Genomic DNA, 23,624 nt, shown 5'->3' with positions numbered 1-23,624 from the left:
CTTCAGGATCTGTCCTTCCAGTGAGCACTCAGGTCTGATTTCCTTAAGAATGGATAGCTTTGATCTTCTTGCAGTCCATGGGACTCTCAAGAGTCTGCTCCAGCACCATAATTCAAAATCATCAATTCTTCAGCGATCAGCCTTCTGACAGATAGATAGATGATAGAGATAGATAGATAGATAGATAGATAGATAGATAGATAGATAGATAGATGATAGATAGATAGATAGATAGATGATAGATAGATGATAGATAGATAGATAGATAGATAGATAGATAGATAGATAGATATGGTCAAACACTCATTCAACCTTTCCCCCATTTGCTTTTGAAGTGCATTTTGTTATCTCTTGCACCTTCTGACATCTTCCCACTGAAGAGTTGGGGAACTTGTAGCCATCCAACTTGCACCCATCATCCCTGACCATTGACCATGTTGGCTGAGGCTGATGGTATGTGGAGTCCACCAGCAGTTTCGGGGTGGGGGTGGCACAGATCATGTATTTATTTCATAAAATTTATACACTGGCAAAAAAACAGCAACCTCAAAGTGGTTTACAGAAATATAAAGCAATAAAGTTAAGCAAAATTTACAGCAGAACTTTCAAACATAGAAAAACGGAAAGACTAAAACAGATCAAAATTACCTCAAGCATATGGGTAGGGTAGGCTAAACAAGAAGGCTTTTAGCAAGAGCCGAACAGGGCACAGTGAGGACACCTTCTTATATCACTAGGGGTGTAAGAAAGCATCTGCATTCTTCATAGTGCTGTTTCCATTCTTCCGCAGTTCGGTTTCTGCCAAATACTACCTCATTCATTTCACTGTCTGCTACGGCAGCATTTTTCATAATTTCTGTCATGTTTCATTGTTGCTGAAGCAGCTCCACTCCACAGAAATCCTTGCCATCCTTCCTGGTTCATCTGTGCACCTGAATTCTCCGCAAGGAACCCACGCACGCAGCTCAATCCTGCAGGAAGCAGGATTTAACCCCCACTGATCCTGCAGATGGGAGAAGGTTAAATCCAGCTTGGTTGGCTGCACATGTGAGTTCCTCTGCTCAACCCTGCAGAAAGCATTCATTGTAAAGGAAATGTTGGAACCATTTTAAAAACATCATTAACCATGTGTCATTTGTGGGGTTCAAAAGGAAAAAGCAATAACATTTTGAGTCTGGATGTTATTCATACGACTGCTTTGTATTTGTGACCATCAGTGAACATGCAGACTGCAGCAATTTCCACTTCTGGGTCTGTTTGCAGCAGAATTCTTTGAGAACCCTATTAATTCACCGCTGCCCTGCTAGCATGACTGAAAGGTTAGGCCCATCAGCTGTCCCCAGCCCCACTGCAAGTTTCAACTGTTATTGAATAAGGAAACTAAGAAGCTGTCTTATACTGAGTCAGGCCACTGGTCCATCAAGCTCAATATTCTACACTGAGTGGCAACAGCTCTCCGGGGTTTCAGGCTCCCAAGTCATACCTGAAAATGCTGAGGATTGAACCTGAGAGCCAAAATGGTGTAGTGGTTAAGATCGGTGGACTCGTAATCTGGTGAACTAGGTTCGCTTCCCCGCTCCTCCACATGCAGCTGCTGGGTGACCTTGGGCCAGTCACACTTCTCTGAAGTCTCTCAGCCTCACTCACCTCACAGACTGTTTGTTGTGGGGGAGGAAGGGAAAGGAGATGGTTAGCTGCTTTGAGACTCCTTAGTGATAAAGCGGGATATCAAATCCAAACTCTTCTTCTTCTGCAAGGAAGCCAGATGGTCTGAGCTATGACAGAAGACTACAAGAAGAGTCTACTGGATCAGGACAATGGCCCATCTAGTCCTGTTCTCACAGAGGCCAACCAGATGTCTTTGGGAAACTAGCAAGCAGGATTCAAGCACAAGAGCACTCACCTCTCCTTTCTCTGGCCAGCAAAGGAGAAAGGCTCCCCTTTGCTCCCCTGTCATTGCATGAAAGAAAGCCCATACAGTGGTACCTAGGTTTACGAACTTAATCTGTTCCTGAAGTCCGTTCTTAAACTGAATCCATTCTTAAACCGAGACACGCTTTCCCTAATGAGGCCTCCCTGTCAGCATGACCCTTGAGCCAGTGCCACCAACTGGACTCATCCACTTCAGCCCCGACTGGGCTAGGCGAGCTGGGTAGCACTTCCAGAGACCACCTTCTGCACAGGAACAGGTTAAAGTGCTGTGGACTCACAGCTTAGAGTTGTGAGCACCGGATTCACTTCCACAAGTAGACAGTCGTCACACAGCAGAGTCTAGCAGAGTATATAAACAACTCGGAGAGCAGCTCTGTAGAATATCGTCTTTATTCTATCTACAACTATTATACAACTATATACAGAGCTAAATGAGCTTTAGCATAAATGAATGCTAAACCGCACTGAGTGTCTGCAGCTGCTCTTAGCAGCAACCTTATCTATACACACGATCTCTAACACTCAGTCTCTCTCTCCGACACACTGACTTACTGACTGACTGACTAACCCACTCACTGACCGACTCTTTGATGTGGTGCTGGAGCAGAATAAGTAGAGAGCAGAACACGCCTCCTCCTCTCTGCAGAATCAGCAGACTCCTCAGGAGATTCTTGGATATGGGAGGGGTGAAATCTCCTCACTCCCACTGCCAGTGCCCTTCCACGGTTCGGCTTCCGTTCATAGACCGAGGTAAAGTAACACTACTTCCGGTTTTGCGGAGTTCTTAAACCAAATACAGTGGACGCTTGGGTTGTGAATGTGATCCGTGCGGGATGCACGTTCGTAACCCACAGCGTTCGCAACCCACAGCGGCACGTCTGTGCACACACGGGTTGCCATTCAGTGCTTCTTCGCATGCACAAAGTGCGATTTAGAGCTTCTGCGCATGCACGACTGACGAAACTCGGAAGTAACCCGTTCCGGTACCTCCGGGTTTCAGCGGTCCGCAACCCGAAAAAGCGCAACTTGATGCATCTGTAACCCGAGGTATGACTGTAGTTTGTAAACAGGACTGTTCGTAAACCAAGGTACCACTGTAAAAGTTTCTGGAATACAGAGGAAATAAATGAAGTAGGTTACACTTCAGGGGAGGGAGGTAAATTATTGCATTTGAAGACCGGCACAGGAAGTCTTGGAAAGAGCCTTATATGGTTTTGAGCTGGCTTTCCAAGGCAATTGTGGAAGTCAGGACTGAACACCGGTATTTCCTGCATCTTTTCACGGTGACAGGTTAGGCGGCTGCTGAGTGGCACCTTCAAAGGGGAAAGCATCGAACGGCAGTAGATCCCCTGCCAGCTTCCTTCGCACTCTGGCTCTGTTTTCTTAAGGGGTAATGATTCCTTGTCAGGTCTAATTTTTTAAGTGGCGTAAAAGCCATTTATCAGATGACTGGTGTCACTGGCTGTTGCTCACATCTGCTCTGTGGATCTGTTCTTCCGCGTGGAGAAGGAGCGCAAATTGTGACACCTGGAAGGAGCGTTGGAGGGAGAGGAGAGAATGCTGAAGTCATGGGACTTTCTGGAATGAATTAGACAAGAGACTGTGATCTGGGAGACAGTTCTTCCTAATGAGAAAAGAGCACAAATAGCCGGGACTTTTTAGATGAAGGAGAAAGGCAACTGAGGAAGAGCATGACAGACATTTATGAAATTGTGTGTGGTGCAGTAAGGTGGGAGGGACAGCTGAACATAAGATTATGCATGGTGCAGAAGCTAGAACTCATGGACGTTCAATGATGCTGAATGTTGGAAGGAGGGAGTAGTAAGGATTATATTCTTGTTACTTTTTCCACCAGGTCAAGCAGGGGATGTGACCTCACAGAGTGCCCTCTCTAGCCAGTGTGGTGTAGTGGTTAAGAGCGGTGGGCTTGTAATCTAGGTTCGCGTCTCCGCTCCTCCACATGCAGCTGCTGGGTGACCTTGGGCCAGTCACACTTCTCTGATGTCTCTCAGCCTCACTCACCTCACAGAGTTGAGTGAGGGAAGGAAGGGAAAGGAGATTTTTAGCCGCTTTGAGACTCCTTAAGGGGAGTGAAGGGACTTGCCAATCAGAAGGTCGGAGGTTCGAATCCCCGCAATGGAGTGAGCTCCCATTGCTCAGTCCCTGCTCCTGCCAACCTAGCAGTTCGAAAGCACGTCAAAGTGCAAGTATATAAATAGGTACCACTCCGGCGGGAAGGTAAACAGTGTTTCCGTGCGCTGCTCTGGTTCGCCAGAAGTGGCTTAGTCATGCTGGCCACATGACCCGGAAGCTGTACGCCATCTCCCTCGGCCAATAAAGCGAGATGAGCGCCGCAACCCCAGAGTCGGTCACGACTGGACCTAATGGTCAGGGGTCCCTTTACCTTTACCTTTACCTTTAAGGGGAGTGAAAGGTGGGATATCAAGTCCAAACTCCTCCTCCACCACCACCACCTTCTCCTCCTCTTCTTCTTCTTCTTCTCCTCCTCCTTCCTCTTCTATGATTTTACAGGGGAATTCTGTGTGTCTTAACCCTTTCCTTAGCTGCAATATTATTTCTCATGAAAGAGACTCACTGGCCCAAGGGGAACCAGCAAATGTTTTGGCTGAGCACAGAGTTGAACTCAAGTCTCCCTTGGCAAAGTCTAGGAGTACTGTGCACTGGGTCTCCACTCTCCGGTGTCCTGAGGACGTCTGTGGTTCTTCAATAACCCTCTTCAGGCAATCTAGTTGCAGGGAAAGTAGGGCCTAATGCCCTATACTCTGCCTCCCTCTCAGCCTCCATGTGTTGAAGGCTGCACTTGTAAAACCAGGAGCCTCCTGTCTTTGGGTAGACTTCCTGCATACTTAAGAACCATGACTTTCTAGGGCTCTAAATCTCACAGGGAACTGCCACAGCTTTCTGCAAATGTTTTGGAGAAAAGCATGACTTGTCGTGACAAAAACCATCCCCCCAAAGTCTGCACAGGTCCCACCAACCGCAACCTTACCTGTTTTACATCCCCCGAATGGACAAGGGATCTGTTTCTCCAAATCATGACTGCTGCTTTGGTGGGGTCTGAATATACTGTAAATCTCCTCTGTTGTGATAATGGATTCCCCTCTTCCCAACTCATTTTATGCTCAGCTGGCATTGCCTGTCCTCGGAGGATATGATTCATTAGGGCTAAATCCTTCATTGCGAGCCAAATGTCATTAGGCTTCCCTGCCCACATTGGGACACACTGGGAGGGATTAGTGAATAATCACCTTTTGATAGCTCTTCTTGTGTGGCCCCAAGTCCTTTCTAGTCAAAGGGAATCCCTCTCTGTTAATTGAGGGGGAGATCAGGAGCATTGCTAAGCTCACTGCAAACATACATTCCCTCCTGAATGCATGCCTTTGTAATGCCAATGCTGATGAGTTTTCCCCTCCTTACAGAATCACTGCTTCATGGGTTAACAATGACTCCCTCCACTCCAACAACAGGGCCAAGGATTAATGAAATAAAGTAATAACACTGTTTTTTTATATATTCAGGAAGCTGCCCAGGGTGGCTGGGGCAACCCAGTCAGATGGAAGGGATACAAATAAATTACTAATATAATAGTAATATAATAATAATAATAATAATAATAATAATAATAATAATTTATACCCCGCCCTCCCCAGCCAGAACCAGGCTCAGGGCAGCCAACAACAGTAAAATTACAGTAAAAACATAATGGGGGGGGGACCCAATTTAAAATACAGGTTAAAATGCAATTTAAAATGCAGCCTCATCAAAACCATAAGGGGAGGGAAACATAAGGGTCAAACTGAGTCCAAACCAAAGGCCAGGCGGAACAGCTCTGGCTTGCAGGCCCTGCGGAAAGATGTCAAGTCCCGCAGGGCTCTAGTCTCTTGTGATAGAGCGTTCCACCAAGTCGGGGGCAGTACTGAGAAGGCCCTGGCCCTAGTTGAGACCAGTCTAACCACCTTTGGGACCTCCAAAATGTTGTCATTTGTGGACCTTCAGGTCCTCTGCAGGGCATACCAGGAGAGGTGGTCCTGTAGGTACGTGGGTCCTAGGCCGCATAGGGCTTTAAACTACTATTACTACTACTGTTTTCTACCTGGCAATATCTCAAGATGAAGCAAGCTTGTTTTCTCCTGCTCCGGAGAGTAGGACCTGAACCAATGGCTTCAAGTTACAAGGAGATTCCAGCTAAACATCAGGAAGAACTTTCTGACAGTAAGAGCTGTTCAACAGTGAAACGGACTCCCATGTAAGGTGGTGGATTCCCTTTCCTTGGAGATTTTTCAGCAGAGGTTGGGTGGCCATCTGTCATGGATGCTTTAGCTGAGATTCCTGCATTGCAGGGGGTTGCACTGGATGACCTTTGGGGGTCCCTTCCAACTCTATGATTCTATAAATTATTGTGGTCAATAAGGGAAGCCATCTCTGATGCCCCCAGGAATGGCGTTACATCAAGACAGCTTGACCTCACTTGAAAGCAGCCAAATTGCCTCTTAAGGAGACAGCAAGTTTTTGTTGTTGCTGTTTTGGGGTGGGGTGAGGAGAGAAAGAAGATGAACCTCTAGTTACTTTGTCTTTAAGGGCCCCTGGAAAAAAACCTCTGTGATTCTGTCATGATCCCAGAGCTCCTGACTCTGAGCCTGATGCTGGTGTTTAGGGGACCACAGGACCAGTCATGTCTGGTGTGTGGTGGGTTGGATCCGCAAACAACACCCTCCCAACACCAGCATTGTTGCAGCTTACCTGGTTCAGACTAGGGCAGAGGCAAGGTGAGGCTGAGTCTGTGTGGAACTAGTCAAGTGGTCCTATCAAGATGTCTTTTAGACATCCCTAACCTCATCATCGGGACACAGGTGGCACTGTGGTCTAAACCACTGAGCCTAGGGCTTGCTGATTGGAAGGTCAGCAGTTCAAATCCCCACAACGGGGTGAGCTCCTGTTGCTCAGTCCCAGCTCCTGCCAACCTAGCAGTTTGAAAGCACATCAAAGTGCAAGTAGATAAATAGGTACTGCTCCGGCAGGAAGGTAAACAGCATTTCCGTGTGCTGCTCTGGTTTCACCAGAAGCAGCTTAGTCATGCTGGCCACATGACCCAGAAAAACTGTCTGCAGACAAACATCGGCTCCCTCAGCCAGTAAAGTGAGATGAGCGACGCAACCCCAGAGTCATTCGCGACTGGACTTAACTGTCAGGGGTCCTTTACCTTTACCTTTAACCTCGTCGTCACCCTGACACACCTCATCTAGGTAAACTGTAGCACCACAGGTGCCAGCAGGGTGTCAGGCTTCGGGGAATCAGTTCAATAATCACAGCGAGGGACAAAGGAATGCATCTCTCTCTAGAAATGGTGTTGCTCCAAATCCCACCCCCTCCATCTCTACTATTCTTTGCCACCCCAATGTCAACTAATGTTAGCTTTCTTCCACTGAGCTTTCTGTTCTACCACCCTCAATGCCCGTCTAGCCTTAGGAGATGGGGGGGGGGGGTCAGGAATGCTTTCCAAATACACAGTGTCTGTCAGCTGTCTCTCCCCTGATGTTTCCTCTTCCTGCTGTTCCTCTTCCAGTATTTCCCAGCTTCTCCCCTTTGCAGTCTCTGAACCTTCTGCAAGCCACTGTTCTAAATCTACACTGTCCTCCTGTCTTCGGGAAGGTTCAGGAGATGGGAGGGCAGCCCCCACCATTTCTCCTCAGTCCAGTCCCTGACATCAGGTGGCTCTATCACATCATACTGGCTGTTCCTGTTGAGGACAGGTATTCTGTCTGCCCCTGATATTTCCTTCTAACCCAGCTAAAACATAAAGAAGCAAATGCATGTACATTTTTTATGGATGTGCATGACACACACCTTGTCCAGAATCCAGAGGTTTGCTTGGTTTTTGGTGCAGGATTTAGAGGGAGGGACACTTATCTCACAGGGTTGTCGTAGGGGTTAGTGGAAGAAGGGGACGACCACATACACCACCTTGAGTAGCTTGGAGGAAAAGGTAGGATATAAATGCCGTAATTGAAACGAAAGGGATATTATGCAATGAGGCTGTTCATCCAATGGCCTTGAGAAGATTTGTTGAGAGCGCCACGATGTGTCATTATAATTGCACAAATCAGTTTGTCACTCTGCTGCAGCCACCTCATTTCTTCCTACTTGATTGGTAGGTGCCAACCATATTAGCATCCACCACAGCCCCTCCAGCGACTCTCTCTGTTCTGACCTCAGACATTACCTGGTATTAATATTCCTTTGAGTACCTGGGTCATCTGTCAGGCTGCTAATTTGTTCTGACAATGTTTGAGGTTCTTCGCCTGTGTGTTTTTCCTCTCCCTTAGTTAGCTGTGCATTTTAAGTGGCTGGTTCCTACACCTGCCCTTCAAATGTTTAAAATAGCAAAAAGGGGGGTGGGCGCAGAACCAGGGCATGTAGAAAGAACTTCTATTTGTATCCCGTTGTCAAAAGTCACTTCACCTCTGTACAGAAATGCTGCCCTTATGGAATGCACTTGCTGCACATCACATTAAAGAACATTTAATGAGAACTATTTATATATACTTATAGCTGCTGGGGAAAGAAACTGGGTTTTTAAATAAGAGGATAAATAAACAACACTTGTAAACAGTGTACCTCCCAGAATGGGGAGCCATTCAAATGGGGTATTGACTGTCCCACCTGCAAAACAATATAGCATTAATAAATGGTCAAGTGTGTGTCTTAACTGAATTATGGGATTTGCTTCCACAAGGGGAATGAAACTTAATTTTTTAAAACTCATAGCCCACCACAATGAAAGATAAAGGGCTCATCTGCATCATACTTTTAAAGCAGTATCATAGCCCTTTAAGCATTTGACAGCACCCCCAAAGAAACCTGGTAAATGTAGTTTGTTAAGGGTGCTGAGAAATTTTAGGAAACACTGTTCCTTAAACAATAAGAACTACAGTTCCTAGAGTTGTTTAACAATAGGGAACTAAGGGGGAAACAAGGGAAAAGCAGATAATAAAACAACACATTGTCAGTGCTCGAAAATTGCCAGGTAGAATTAAACAGAAAAAGCAAAGTGAATAAATAGATATTTTAAAAGACCAGGAGAATAAAGCTTGTATCCTCAAGGAGCACCAGGGAATTCAGCAACCTAGGAACTATAATTGGCAAGTCCCTGTTCTCCACCCATGAAACTTCTCAATCATTCAAGGATGGAGCAGAGCCTGGTAAACAGGTCTTAATCTTGGCGGGAGGGCTGTTATGGAGAAAGGTGCTCACTTTGATACTTAAAGAGACATAGCGGCAAATTTTGAAGTGCGGGAGCTCATTACAACATCCCATACAGCCATGTCCCCATGAAGGGTCAATAGTCCCTTCCCCAAAGAGAGTTAAAAAAAAACTTCCAAGCATCTGTCTTGATCCATTGTTACATGTGGCCACACACAGACACACACACAAACAAACCAAAAGTATCTGGCATAATGCCCTATTTATCAATACCTGTTGACAATGATAAAGCAGTAAGTCTTGTATTCAGTGCAGTGTTAAGTAACCATCCTTTTGACTCTTGTACAGTGGGGCTTTCCCTCCCACTCCTCCCACCATTCTTGCCCCACATTCCCAGCCCAAATCTGCTGCAGAGCAGTGAGTGAAAGCACAGATTTAGGAGGTGCATGGGTGGCGGGGAATCCTATTGTGCAAGCACAAATCTTTTTACTGAATGGATGGTGACTTAGAGCTACACTGGATGGAAGCTTAAGTTGGTGAAGTTGGTGTCAGTTTGCATTTCTTTTTTTTTCTTTTTTTTCAAATGAAAAGTTTTATTATAGCTGAACGCAGCATCACAGATATTATGATCTTGGTCTCTCTTTCTTGCCTTTGTACAATGCTAACAGAGAAACATTTGCTACTTTGACGACCTTGAAACGAACTCCTGGAATGTCACCAACAGCATGCCCTTTCCGACCAAACCCAGCAACCAGGACTTCATCGTTCTCCTCAATGAAGTTCAGACAACCATCATTAGGAACAAAGGCTGTTATTTTCTTTCCATTCTTGATGAGCTGAACTCGGACACACTTCCTGATGGCAGAATTTGGCTGCTTAGCTTCAACACCAACTTTTTCCAAGACAATTCCTTTGGCATGGGAAGCTCCCCCAAAAGGGTTGGCTTTCAAAGCAGTACCCAGATGTGCCTTCTTGTATTGTTTGTCATGCCATTTCTGGTCTCGGCGATGACTGCGCAGCTTCCTGGCTGTCCGAAGCCCACGACACTTGCCCATCTTCCTCCTGCTGCAGCTACTGCCGGTTCGCCCGAAGGAGCCTGAGAGAGAGAGCGTCAGTTTGCATTTCTTAGTGCAGAAAATATTGATCTGATGTGTAAAGATCTTTCCTATTCCTTCCTATTCTGATTAATTCTAGAAGCTACTAGAAGCTTCTCTGTGTGAGAGAAACAGAGGCAGAAGGGTTAATGATTGTTTGGGTTGTACCTTATGGGAAGCTGGTTTGAGCTAGTTCTCATGTCTCTATTCTGCAGAGTCATGCTCGCTATAAATATAGGCCAAAAGGAGCCCGAGTCTCACTTTTCTCTTTCTTTCTTTCTCTCTCTTCCTTCTGGTGTGGTGTTTCTGTTTCTTTACATCGGATGCTTAGTGCTAAGGATTAGTCTTATTAGGAGTTAAGTTTATAAATGCTGCAAGTGGATTTTGTATGGACTGAGCTAATCCTGATTGTATTGGATTTGATAACCATTAATGCGCATTTGCCTTCAGCACAAGTATAGCTCTGATGAATGAATTACTACTGCCTCTGGTCTATTTTTGGGGAACTCTGCTGAACTCTGCAACGTGTTTAAGGTTTTCCTCCGCACGTATGACACACATATGACAACGTCTGACAGGGTGGTGTGGTGGTTAGCACATTTGACTTTGTTCCTGCAGTCTGGGGTTCACATCCCTGATTGGTCATAATCTCTGATCAGCCATTTTGTGACCTTGGACCATTGAGTGTCTCAGCCTAGCCTCCCTAGCAAAAGGGATCATCAGTTCGACCAGACCAGTCCTTGAGTCACCTCAACATAAAACATTGCAAATTGCTGCTCCAGCAAATGATCTCATCATTCTCACTGTGTGGAGGGGAATACTGTATTTGCTCCCCGCCCCCTGCATTGCGGTTTCACTACCCCATTCAATATGTAAGTGCTAGACCATTCGTCTCCTCAGAGGGCAAGACTAGTGCTTTTAATTCAGTCCAGATACAAAACTTTTCAAATCATGTTCACAGCTCGGCAACATAGTGAGCAAGAAAAGTTCTTTGTCCGTTGGCCATTCAAACGAGAGTCCATGGTCCTTAGTAAAGTTCAGACCACCTAAGGTGGAATATAAACTACTGCTCAGGTTCCTTGTTGTTCACTAAGTAATAATTCATGCAGCTAGAGAAGGGGAGCATGTGTGATGATCTAAAAAGAGCAAGTGCCATAAGGTTTTTTAAAAATAAAAAATGTGCCTTTTGACTGGAGAGAAGAGTCCTGAGCAGGCTGCTACATGTGAGGTCTGATTCACCAGAACAGCAGAGAATTCAGTGAGAAGTTAAAAGGAACGTCTGTCTGTTGTGCTGGCTGTTTCAAGCTAGGCAATGTCATTGGAAGGGATGCTGTCCAAGGTGCTGAAAAGTAAAAATGCAGAATCACAGAGCTTCAGAAGACTCAAAGGCTAATGAGAAGGCAGAATCACACAGAGAGACAGACACACCAGCTATAATTCAGAGCACAGTGAGCCACAAGAAGGGAACAAATGAGATGCCTGCAGAGTTAAAACGAGACAAGTCAGCCAAACCACACCGTGTCACAGACAGGTAAAGCTGTACTCTTCCATTGTTGGAAACAGGAGGTGGGGCCTGTGTCAGTGGCTCTCACAACATGACCAATCACTCTAGAAGTAGATGCAAGTGGGGCAAAAGTTAGATGCCGGCATGCAGATGCCTTGACACAGACAATAATGTCTCCTCTGATGTGAAGCAGTAGGAGGAAACGATGAGAGTTAGAGGATCAAGAAAAGCAGAGAGGTAGATCCTTCTTGTTAGTTTGAAGGGACCTCTGTGTAAAGAGAACAGAGCTGGGAGTGGAACACAGTGTGAATGAATGAATCTGTTACAAGGATTTTGAACCTGTGGCCCTCCAGATGTTGCTGGACTGCAATTTCCAGCAATCCAGACCACTGGTCATGTTAGCTATGGCTGATGGGAGTTGAAGTCAACCAACATCTTGAGGGGGTCAGAGGTTCCCAATACCTGCGAGTGAGAGTGGAGTGAGCTAATGCCCTCATACTTCTCAGGGCAAGCTACACATTGTAACAAACATGCTCTTTAATAAGTGTGCTTAAACTAGTAGCTTTTATTTAGAAGAATAAATGGAGAATGTATTGAAGGGTTCAACGGGCTCAGGGATCTCTTGGAAGGAGGTCAGCCGAATATGGAAAATAAGTTAAGGAGGCAAAGTTACAGAAGAAGGCAAGGTTACAGAAATAAGGATGTTTGTGAGGAAAATAGCCAGCATGGGGGAAGGGAGTGCGGTCTCTGATTGTATACAAATACACCATTGAACAAAGAAAGGGAAATTAACGGAGCCATATATAACTTATGCAATCTACTGATCTGTGAACTGCATGGGGACTCTGCCAACTTTTCCACATTAGTTTGCTTTTTTCTTTCCCTCATGAAACTTCATCAGAATTTTGGAGCACATTTCGCTTATTACACACCTTTTGGCATTCAATTTCCCCTAATATGCACATTTTTGCCCACAAATTTCCCTAACACAATGCATTTTTGTATGTTATTTTCACAAATCAGTGTATTTTTATGGACACTTTCCCCTAAAGTATGCATTTTTGTACACATTTTCATTGTTGTTCTTGGAAAACTTTATTTCAAAATCCAGAGGAGTGCACATTCTGAAGGACATCTGTGTTTGGGCTTGTGTATTGTTTCAGGAAGCGTGAATTGGGTAGGTTTGCATCACAACGAGAGCATCCCTGGTGAGAGAGCAAGCCTGTGCACACAGCCGCAGCCCAGGTTCAGGAAACTAGGCTATTTTATTTTTTTTCCTTTAAGGCCACAATGACTGTGTTCCAACTCCATGGTCAGAGGCAGTAATTCTTCTGAATACCAATTGGTGGAAACTGCAGGAGGGAAGAGTGCTCTTGTATTTGGTTGGTCTCTGGGAGAATATGATGCTGAACTAAATGGGCCTGATCCAGTGGCCTGATCCACTATGGCTCTGCTTATGTCAACGGTGGGACGTGGGTGGCGGTGGGACGTGGGTGGCGCTGTGGGCTAAAGCCTCAGTGCCTAGGGCTTGCCGATTGAAAGGTCGGCGGTTCGAATCCCCGCGGCGGGGTGCGCTCCCTCTCTTCGGTCCCAGCGCCTGCCAACCTAGCAGTTCGAAAGCACCCCTGGGTGCAAGTAGATAAATAGGGACCGCTTACTAGCAGGAAGGTAAACGGCGTTTCCGTGTGCGGCTCTGGCTCGCCAGAGGAGCGATGTCACGCTGGCCACGTGACCCGGAAGTGTCTTCAGACAGCGCTGGCCCTTGGCCTCTTTGAGTGAGATGGGCGCACAGCCCTAGAGTCTGTCAAGACTGGCCCGTACGGGCAGGGGTACCTTTACCTTTACCTGTATGTCAACAGCACTCCTGACCAATTTGAACCTCACCCCACAATAAATTAGAGTGTGAAGAAAGTGATGTCTGTGATAGCAAACCTTGCTAGGAAACCATGGAGGCATGGAGCACTCTGTGCTTTACTGCCTTCTTGCAGATATCTAGTTGCTGGCCAGGGATTTATATCCTGACATTTCTCCCTCTCCCCACCCTGCCCTGCTTTTAGCAACTTTCTGAACCTATTCCTTACGCCCATCTCCATTTCCAAAAAAAAATGTCGTTTGCTGACGTCTGAGTGTTTGTTCTCCTCTTTCCCTCATCTCTGCTGAGAATCTCTTCTGCTCTTTGTCCTGTTTGGAATCATGTCTATACAAATCCTGTGTCTAAAGAGACATTAAAAATGCCCCTCCCAAAGCAGTTTCTGCAGTGCAGCCTGTCCGTTATGACAAATGAATGAGTCAGTACAGCCAAGGGAGGCCGAATAGATTTGTTTGGAGATGGGTACTCAGCAGGAATCGTGGGGTGGGGAGAGAGACAGATAAAGGGATCCCCAAGCAGAATTGGCTTTCTTGCAGCAATTAGCAGAGCCTAGTAAAACAAGGAAGAGACTCAAATTCCCCACGAAAATGTGCTTTCCCAACATCTGATGTGAGAAAGCATAAACTTTCTGTTTCCCAAAAAAGAGGATTGTAGGACATAATAACATAAGTAGAGCCTGCTGGGCCAAGCCAATGGTTCAACTGGCTGACTGACCGAACCCAAAGGGTGCTCATCAATGGTTCCTCTTCATCCTGGAGAAGAGTGACTAGTGGGGTGCCACAGGGTTCTGTCTTGGGCCCGGTCTTATTCAACATCTTTATCAATGACTTGGATGATGGACTCAAGGGCATCCTGATCAAATTTGCAGATGACACCAAACTGGGAGGGGTGGCTAACACCCCAGAGGACAGGATCACACTTCAAAATGACCTTGACAGATTAGAGAACTGGGCAAAAACAAACAGGATGAATTTTAACAGGGAGAAATGTAAAGTATTTCACTTGGGCAAAAAAAAATGAGAGGCACAAATACAAGATGGGTGACACCTGGCTTGAGAGGAGTACATGTGAAAAGGATCTAGGAGTCTTGGTTGACCACAAACTTGACATGAGCCAACAGTGTGACGTGGCAGCTAAAAAAGCCAATGCAATTCTGGGCTGCATCAATAGGAGTATAGCATCTAGATCAAGGGAAGTAATAGTGCCACTGTATTCTGCTCTGGTCAGACCTCACCTGGAGTACTGTGTCCAGTTCTGGGCACCACAGTTCAAGAAGGACACTGACAAACTGGAACGTGTCCAGAGGAGGGCAACCAAAATGGTCAAAGGCCTGGAAACGATGCCTTATGAGGAACTGCTAAGGGAGCTGGGCATGTTTAGCCTGGAGAAGAGGAGGTTAAGGGGTGATAGGATAGCCATGTTCAAATATATAAAAGGATGTCACATAGAGGAGGGAGAAAGGTTGTTTTCTGCTGCTCCAGAGAAGCGGACACGGAGCAATGGATCCAAACTACAAGAAAGAAGATTCCACCTAAACATTAGGAAGAACTTCCTGACAGTAAGAGCTGTTCGACAGTGGAATTTGCTGCCAAGGAGTGTGGTGGAGTCTCCTTCTTTGAAGGTCTTTAAGCAGAGGCTTGACAACCATATGTCAGGAGTGCTCTGATGGTGTTTCCTGCTTGGCAGGGGGTTGGACTGGATGGCCCTTGTGGTCTATTCCAACTCTATGATTCTATGATTCTAAGTCCAGCGTCCAGTTTTTACAGTAGCCACTCAGATGCCTGTAGGAAACCCATAAGCACGACCCTCTCCTGAAGTTTCCAGTGAGTGTTATTCAAAAGCATTACTGTGTCCAGTGCCGGATTTACATATAAGATAAAAAGCTATAGCTTAGGGCCCCACTCTTCCCCCCCCCCATATTTTTTTTTTTAAACTGGATGTACATTTCCAAAATATAAGAGTAAAAAAACACACAAATAAAATAAAACCTACATGCAGCAACAGTGTTTTGTGTTTTGTATGGACCTATTAGGTCCATAAAGTACCATATAGCATATATTCAACACAAAAACAGCAAGAATTTATTGTTGACAAAGGACAGCTGGACTTATAAAGGGCACCATTACCCTCAGTATCTTAGGGCCTCATCAAACCTAAATCTGGCCCTTACTGTGTCTGACCATGGAGGCAGAACATAACCACTGCGGCAAAACAACGAAGCACGGGACTGAGCGAGGAACAACAATGGGATGTCAGCTTAGCTTAAGGCATGACGGAAAACAGCAACCACCCGGGGGGAAATAGACATAACATTTTACAAATGTCCAACTGTCGAAATGTCCAACCATGTCGTCCCCTTCTCAGTGGTGTAGCGTGGGGTGTGCAGGGGGGGGCCAGCCGCACCGGGCGCAACATCTGGGGGGGGGGCGCTCGCACTCGCAGCTCTCTGCCCCTACCTGGCTCACTCACTCTCTCTCACTGCAGTGCTGGCTGTGCGAATCCGATCCGAGCCGCCAGGTCGCCGCCCACTGTGGAGGGGAGGGTGCCAGGCGTGCGGTGCGGTGCGGAGAGAGACCGAGGGACTATCTGGGGGAGGGACAATGCAGCGGGGGGGGCCGCAAATTACTTGCCTTGCCCCAGGTGCTGACAACCCACGCTACGACACTGCCCCTTCTCCTTGTGCCCTCCATCTTTCCCAACATCAGGGTCTGTTCCAGGGAGTCTTCTCTTCTCATGAGGTGGCCAAAGTACTGGAGCCTCAGCTTCACAATCTGTCCTTCCAGTGAGCACTCAGGGCTGATTTCCTTCAGAATGGATAGGTTTGATCTTCTTGCAGTCCATGGGACTCTCAAGAGTCTCCTCCAGCACCATAATTCAAAAGCAACAATTCTTCGGCGATCAGCCTTCTTTATGGTCTCCTTCATCCTTGTCGTGGCAAGGGGGCTTGAATAACTCAGAGAAGCTATGAGCTATGCCGTGCAGGGCCACCCAAAACAGACAGGTCATAGTGGAGAGTTTTGACTAAAAGTGATCCCCCTGGAGCAGGACCCGGCCACTCCAGCATCCCTGCCAAGAAAACTCCATGGACAAAGACAACAGGCATTTTTACATAAACACAAATATCACAGAACCCCTTAAGTCTTTGGTGACCTCAGTCAAAGGAAACCAAAACTCTGGATGAATGGTGGCACTCCTTCATTAATTTCACAGCAGGAATCTATGCATTGTCTTGCCCATCAGTGGTCCAGTTGGTTAATTCCATCACTTGCAATCAACACCCCATACACCAGGCATACTGCTGTGTTGCTTCCTTCAGCCATTTAGGTCTTGCCTTCTCCTCCGTTGATACAATGCAGCAATTAAACTCCCTCCAACTTCCCAGGGAAGGATTTCAGTCATTCAAGAGCATCCTCTGGCAGAGAAGCAAACCCACAGCTCGCCCCAGCTCCATGCAATGCCAGGGAAGCAGGCCTTGAAATGAGTTTTGCCCGGCATTAGCCATCCCTGGTTACCATTGTAGCTCCCAGCAATGTTTCAGACGGGGGCAAAATTAGGGCAGCAGCATCACTCCTAGACATCTTTTGCCTTGGCCCACACCACCACCCGCACCCCCCGGCGCTGCTTGCCCGATTTCATTCCAGACTCTGAATGGAACTTGTCTATTATATTCTCAAACCTACATAAACAAAGGATTAAAAAGCCAAACCTCCCACTCCCTTCTATGCTTGCTGAGACGGCTGCACTATGTACATTGCCTGGAGGAGTTTTCCCTATGAAAGAAGAAAAGGATATGGTAATAGGCAGTCGAGCAGGTATCCTAGCTGGAAAATGCCCCCGCAGGTCTTCAGAATATGGGCAAATATCATTATTTCTAGAGGGATTTTTTTTTAAAAAAAGAAAACCTCTTTAGATAGCCTGTTAATTGTGTGCCTGAAACACAGTATTAAACACTTAGTAATCCGTAATCAGTTTCTCTGCATCTTGGCTAGGGCAAAGAGAGAGGGAAAATGGCATGAAATATTTGCTCATTACTCGGGAGAATCCTTTTTCTCCCTTCTCACTCCACGGAGCTAATGAAACTTCTCATTTCTTAAGCCACCAAATTGTTCTTTTCAGTTTTACTCATGGAGAAAGAGAGAGAGAGAGGGAGAGAGAGAGCAGTTTTAATGAGTTAGAGTTTCCAAGTTATTGATATGAGTGTATCAATTCTCGCCCACCACACTCCCAAAATCTTTTTAACATCTTTTCTTTTATAATGGGGAGGAGCTTTAGCTCCAGGGCAGAGCTAGCAATGGAGGAGATTTGGTTCCATTTGCATTTAAAGGTGACTTTACCCAATTCACACTTCCCATAACAATAAACGAACTGAAACACAGCTATCCTTCCAAACAAAAACATCTCCAAATCTTGCAATGCCATTCTGCACCAATGGGTACAGAGATGCATATACTGGAGTAAAGCTTTTATACAAATGCAGTTTGTTTATTTTATTTAACAAAATTTATATGCCACTGGATTGTAATAAAACCTCAAAGCAATTTACTGCCCCCCCCCAAAAGGTTATCTGTAAAAGACAGTGAGAAACAAGTACTTTAAAAAAAAAAAACTAAAATCAACAGTAAAAACATCAGTAAAAATAAATTAAAATACTTGTAACTTTCCACATGTCTGCATATTGTTGTTGTTTAGTCGTTGAGTTGTGTCTGACTCTTCGTGACCCCATGAACCAGAGCACGCCAGGCACTCCTGTCTTCGACTGCCTCCCGCAGTTTGGTCAAACTCATGCTGGTAGCTTCGAGAACACTGTCCAACCATCTCGTCCTCTGTCGTCCCCTTCTCCTTGTGCCCTCCATCTTTCCTAACATCAGGGTCTTTTCCAGGGAATCTTCTCTTCTCATGAGGTGGCCAAAGTATTGGAGCCTCAGCTTCATTGTCTGTCCTTCCAGTGAGCACTCAGGCTGATTTCCTTCAGAATGGAGAGCTTTGATCTTCTTGCAGTCCATGGGACTCTCAAGAGTCTCCTCCAGCACCATAATTCAAAAGCATCAATTCTTTGGCGATCAGTCTTCTTTATGGTCCAGCTCTCACTTCCATACATCACTACTGGGAAAACCATAGCTTTAACTATACAGACCTTTGTCGACAAGGTGATGTCTCTGCTTTTTAAGATGCTGTCTATGTTTGTCATTGCTTTTCTCCCTAGAAGCAAGCGTCTTTTAATTTCGTGACTGCTGTCACCATCTGCAGTGATCATGAACCCAAGAAAGTAAAATCTCTCACTGCCTCCATTTCTTCCCCTTCTATTTGCCAGGAGGTGATAGAACCAGTGGCCATGATCTTCGTTTTTTTGATGTTGAGCTTCAGAACATATTTTGCACTCTCCTCTTTCACCCTCAATAAAAGGTTCTTTAATTCCTCCTCACTTTCTACCAACATGGTTTTCACTAGTGGGAAAACCATAGCTTTAACTATACAGACATGTCTGCATAGGCTTACCTAAACAAAAATGTTTTATGCAGGTCTTGCAAAGGTTATTCTTATTCTTATTTATTCTTATTTATTACATTTATATCTCACTTTTTCTCTGAAGAGCTCAAGGTAGCATACATTCATAGAATCATAGAATCATAGAGTTGGAAGAGACCACAAGGGTCATCGAGTCCAACCCCCTGCCAAGCAGGAAACACCATCAGAGCACTCCTGACATATGGTTGTCAAGCCTCTGCTTAAAGACCTCCAAAGAAGGAGACTCCACCACACTCCTTGGCAGCAAATTCCACCGTCAAACAGCTCTTACTGTCAGGAAGTTCTTCCTAATGTTTAGGTGGAATCTTCTTTCTTGTAGTTTGGATCCATTGCTCCGTGTCCGCTTCTCTGGAGCAGCAGAAAACAACCTTTCTCCTTCCTCTATGTGACATCCTTTTATATATTTGAACATGGCTATCATATCACCCCTTAACCTCCTCTTCTCCAGGCTAAACATGCCCAGCTCCCTTAGCCGTTCCTCATAAGGCATCGTTTCCAGGCCTTTGACCATTTTGGTTGCCCTCCTCTGGACAATTGTCTGGACATTGTCCTCCTCATACACGCTATCCTCCCAACAACCCTTTGAGGTAGGTTAAGCTGACATTATAACGGGGACCCCTCCTTGACCCGCTGCCTTTCCACACAACGGAACCTGCCTTGGGGCTGGCAGAGGGAACATCCAGCAGCAGTCAGAAAGCATCCATTCAGGCTTGCAGATTGCAGGATGCTATATCAGAGAGCGATTATCGTTCTCCCTCTTTGGGCTCGTTTCCCACCTGCTTTCAATCTGTCTCCTGCTCCAACAGGATGCCCTGGCTGCCACCCCATGCGACTGTTTTTTTTTATTAAAAGTATAATGGATAAGCTGCCTCTCTCCCCTACAGATAACACACCGAATGTGGGGGGGGGGGGGGACAGACCATTACCTCTGCTTAGGCAAGGCTAGATGTTGGAGGTGGAGGTCAGCTCTGGAGCAGATTCAGGAGAAACCCCGCTGATTCAATAATCCACCTTTAGCAGGGTTGTTTTTACCCCCTTCCCTAAGTGTTTCTGAACATAATAGGAGAAGTTCAGGGAAGCCATCGCTCTCAATTGCCGTGTTTCACCAGCTTATCTCAATCTTCCTGACCTTTCATTTTAATATGCTTGTGTGTGTGTGTGTGTGTGTGTGGTGAGGAGTGGGGTTTTTTTGTATTTAATGTATAGCCCGGGACTCGGCTCTGGAAACAGATAATCTCTACTTACGGTATTTTTATCCAGTCCCCCACCACCACCACACCCAAAAGGATTAGGATAATTCTGCCCCTTCGCTATATCAGAGGGCGATTATCGTTCTCCCTCTTTCGTCTCATTCCCCACCCGCTTTCAATCTGTCTCCTGCTCCAGTAAGATGTCCCGGCTGCCACCCCATGCAACTGTTTTTTTTTATAAAAAGAAAAGAAAAAAAGAAAAGAACTAGGCTTGGATGTTCAAAGCAATACACAGATGACACCATAGCATTGCAATGTCCGACATGCATGGGGACAGACCTTAGACTCCAGGTGGCTGTTCTGCTTTAAGGTTTTTGCCTCGCTCGCTCTTTCCCAATCAGTTCAAAACTTCACAAGGCAACTTGGAAGACTTGGTTCCCATTTGAGGTTGGAGCTAGATTGATCCATGGAACAACTTTCGTCTTTCCTAATACAGTCCAAAGGTTGGAAGGTGAGGCGAGTGAAACTGCACACAGATCAGATCAGATTGTAAACCGCACTGTCACCCTCGGAGGTAGTGTGGGTATCGAAATTAAATAATAAAAATAAGCAGTGTGGGGGGGTTTTCTATTTTTTTCTAAAAAAATTAGGGGTACTCTCATTTTGACTCAAGAAAATCACCAATTTATAGTTCAAATCGGGGAAAATAAATGCAGTAAATGGACAAAAATACAAAGGTTCACAAAATGTTTAGCGGCTTGCGTACCTCCAGAAAAAAGCACTATAAGTAATAATAATGCATATTTGTTTATATTGTTCATTTATTTGAAAATATATGTGCAACTAATTCATAAAGAAATATCGAGACAGTTCACAACAACTGTACATAAAGCCATACAATAAAAAACCATATTAAAAAAAGTTAATATCAGAAATCAGTTAACTATTGTGGAAATATGCATTCCTATGCACTCTGCGGCCTGCATAAGCCTGACAGAATGGAGAAGTTTTCAGCAAGTGTTTAAAAGTTGGCACAGAAGGTGCCCGCTAAATCTCTCCTGGCAGACTATTCCACAGGACTGTGCCAATGACACTCTAGGCTTGGTTTCTTGTTGCTGCCAGTGAGCTTCGTCAACTCGGGGAACAGCCAGTGACGCTCTTGCAGATGAGCTCAGCGATCGAGCTGAGATATAAGGATTTTGGCCATCCCTGAGGTACTGTCAGGAGTCCAGATTCCGAGCTTGATAACACAGTAAGCGTAGGTAATTAAAAAGAAGGATTTATTGCAAAAACAAAAAGATAGCTCTGGGCAGCTCTAACAAAGCCTCCGGCATCATTACTCAAGATGACCCTTCTGAAGTCTCCTTCCGGCGTTGACTGAAGATATTGAACTTTTGCACCCTATGTCTCTTGTTTTGCTTCCGGTCTAGCAACCCTCCCATTCGCCGACTGTGTGGACTTATTGGCTCAGCTCCCACCTCTTCCTTTTCAGAGAGGCTGTCTCTGAGTTTTTTCACACCGTTTTCTGCTTCCGGTGAGCTTTGGTTGTGTTCTAGCCTGGTTTCATCTACTGCCTTATCAGGTTGCTCATCAAGGTCAGGAAGAGCCGAATTCTGCAGCTGCCGGCTCTCCCCTGCCTAACTAACATCTAAGCCTCTCTGTTCCTAGCTGCTTTCTTCACTTGGAGCTGGCTCATTCCTGACAGGGACCCTAGACCCAAAATGTTCAAGGCTTTGTCCAGGGGTCAGAAAAGTTTTTATGGCTTGGTCCAGTTCACAGTCCCGCAGACTCCGCGGTGGGCCAGAGTGTGTGTGTGTGCGCGCACACACGCATGCACAAATGCTATTTCCGGCACTCCTTCCGGCACGGAGGAGGTGTGCGCATCTTTCCATTGGCTGCATGAGCTTCCTGCAGCCAATAGGAAGCTGGCCAGTGTTGTGGAAGGCGGTCCCTGCTCTGCTCCGCACCAGTTTAGCGCGGCACACGGGAGCCAACTGAGCAGGTGGCAGGAGTCTCCGAATGGGCAGCGGGGGTCCATGGGCGGGTTAAACGACCCATGGATGCCATTTGTGGCCCATGGGCCTCAGTGCGCTGGTCCCAGGCTGGGGGTTACCGTGCAGCATGGTCCGTGTCCAGTCCGAGGCTGAAGTGGGGTCCAAGGCAGGGAGTTGGGTGTGGTCAGGAACTCTGGCAGAAAGCAGGACAGGGTGGCGGCAGGAACAGGTAACCAACGATGTTGCTCCCGCAACCTGGGACTAGGCGGGCTGGCCTTTATCTCCTCTGAGGCATAGGGTGGCTCCGGTCCACAGGTGACTCGCCTCTCCTGGCTTGGAGGCGAGCACTCCTCCTGCGAGAACTTAGTTCCCTCTGTCTCTCTGCCCTGAGCCTCTGCAGCTCAGGAGAGGCTGGAGGGTTACTGGACGGGGCTGAGAGTGGAGCACCTGCAGGCAATGGGTCCTCGATCACCTCTGGAGCCAGAGCGGATTCAGCTGGTGTCTGCGCCTGAGGATCCGGCACAGGTGAGGGACCTTCAGGTTCAAGCCCCTGCCCCGGCTCAGCAGGCCCTGGAGGCGAGGACTCCTGTGCAGGCTGGGATTCCTCAGGTTCAGCCTCTGAATCAGATTCCCATGCCATCACACTTAGGTTGCTGACCCCTGGCTTTGTCAATTAATGCAAGGATCTTGAACTTGTCTTTGCAGCAGCTGGGGAGCCAGTGGGGATGTTTTAACAATGATGTTTTGTGTCTTCCACTGGGTGTCCCCATCAGCAACCTGGCTGCAGCATTCTGCGCTAGTTGGAGCTTCGGAACCAGGTCCAAGGGCAGCCAACAGATGAACTATGGTGGTCAGGCTTGAGTGTAATCACATATTCTAGCAAAATCCAGACACGAAGCAAGAGCCCCTAATTGTCCCAGGTTCCTTTTCCCTCATTTTTGGTCCACTTCTACCTCTAACCATGCAAAGAAATGTCAGAATGAAGGTTAAATTATTGGCTACTATCTTGGAGCAGTGTTGCTTTGGTCAAGGTGACCAACTGAGCTCCCGTCTTTTGCATGAAATCGTGTTAAACATTTTAAATAATCCTTTAGAAATGTGGTTTAAAAAGTAAGTCCGGAAAAGTTTGTAATCCCATAAGAGCAAAGCTGAGTGATAACACTTAAAGAATAAATAAATCAGCCACTGCTGCTGAATGCTGGGCAATGGGAGGAAACAATTTTTGGCTGTCTATTCAGTAGTAAATTCCCATCTAATTCTTGTTTGAAATGTTCCTGTCCTCCCACCTCGTCC

General features: G+C 46.3%; 2 protein-coding genes and 1 long non-coding RNA gene across 4 annotated transcripts in view; 1 reads left to right on the top strand and 2 right to left on the bottom strand.

The window, feature by feature from the left end:
• The window catches only part of PTK6 (protein tyrosine kinase 6), a 736,207-nt gene that overhangs the window by 350,683 nt on the left and 361,900 nt on the right, over nt 1-23,624 (bottom strand). The window lies entirely within an intron of this gene.
• LOC310680774 overlaps nt 1-23,624 on the top strand; it is a 45,676-nt gene that overhangs the window by 9,199 nt on the left and 12,853 nt on the right. The window lies entirely within an intron of this gene.
• Nucleotides 9,712-10,270, bottom strand: LOC310681076 (small ribosomal subunit protein uS12). Its single transcript, XM_083448460.1, has one exon. It carries the CDS (start codon nt 10,206-10,208, stop codon nt 9,777-9,779), a length of 432 nt encoding a protein of 143 aa, XP_083304586.1. The 5' UTR covers nt 10,209-10,270; the 3' UTR covers nt 9,712-9,776.

The sequence above is a fragment of the Podarcis tiliguerta genome (genome assembly GCF_965153285.1).
Source record: "Podarcis tiliguerta genome assembly, chromosome: 6".
In the NCBI taxonomy this organism is placed as follows: domain Eukaryota; kingdom Metazoa; phylum Chordata; class Lepidosauria; order Squamata; family Lacertidae; genus Podarcis; species Podarcis tiliguerta.
The sequence above is the reverse complement of the archived record's forward strand: the minus strand, read 5'-3'. Positions and strand labels throughout refer to the sequence as shown.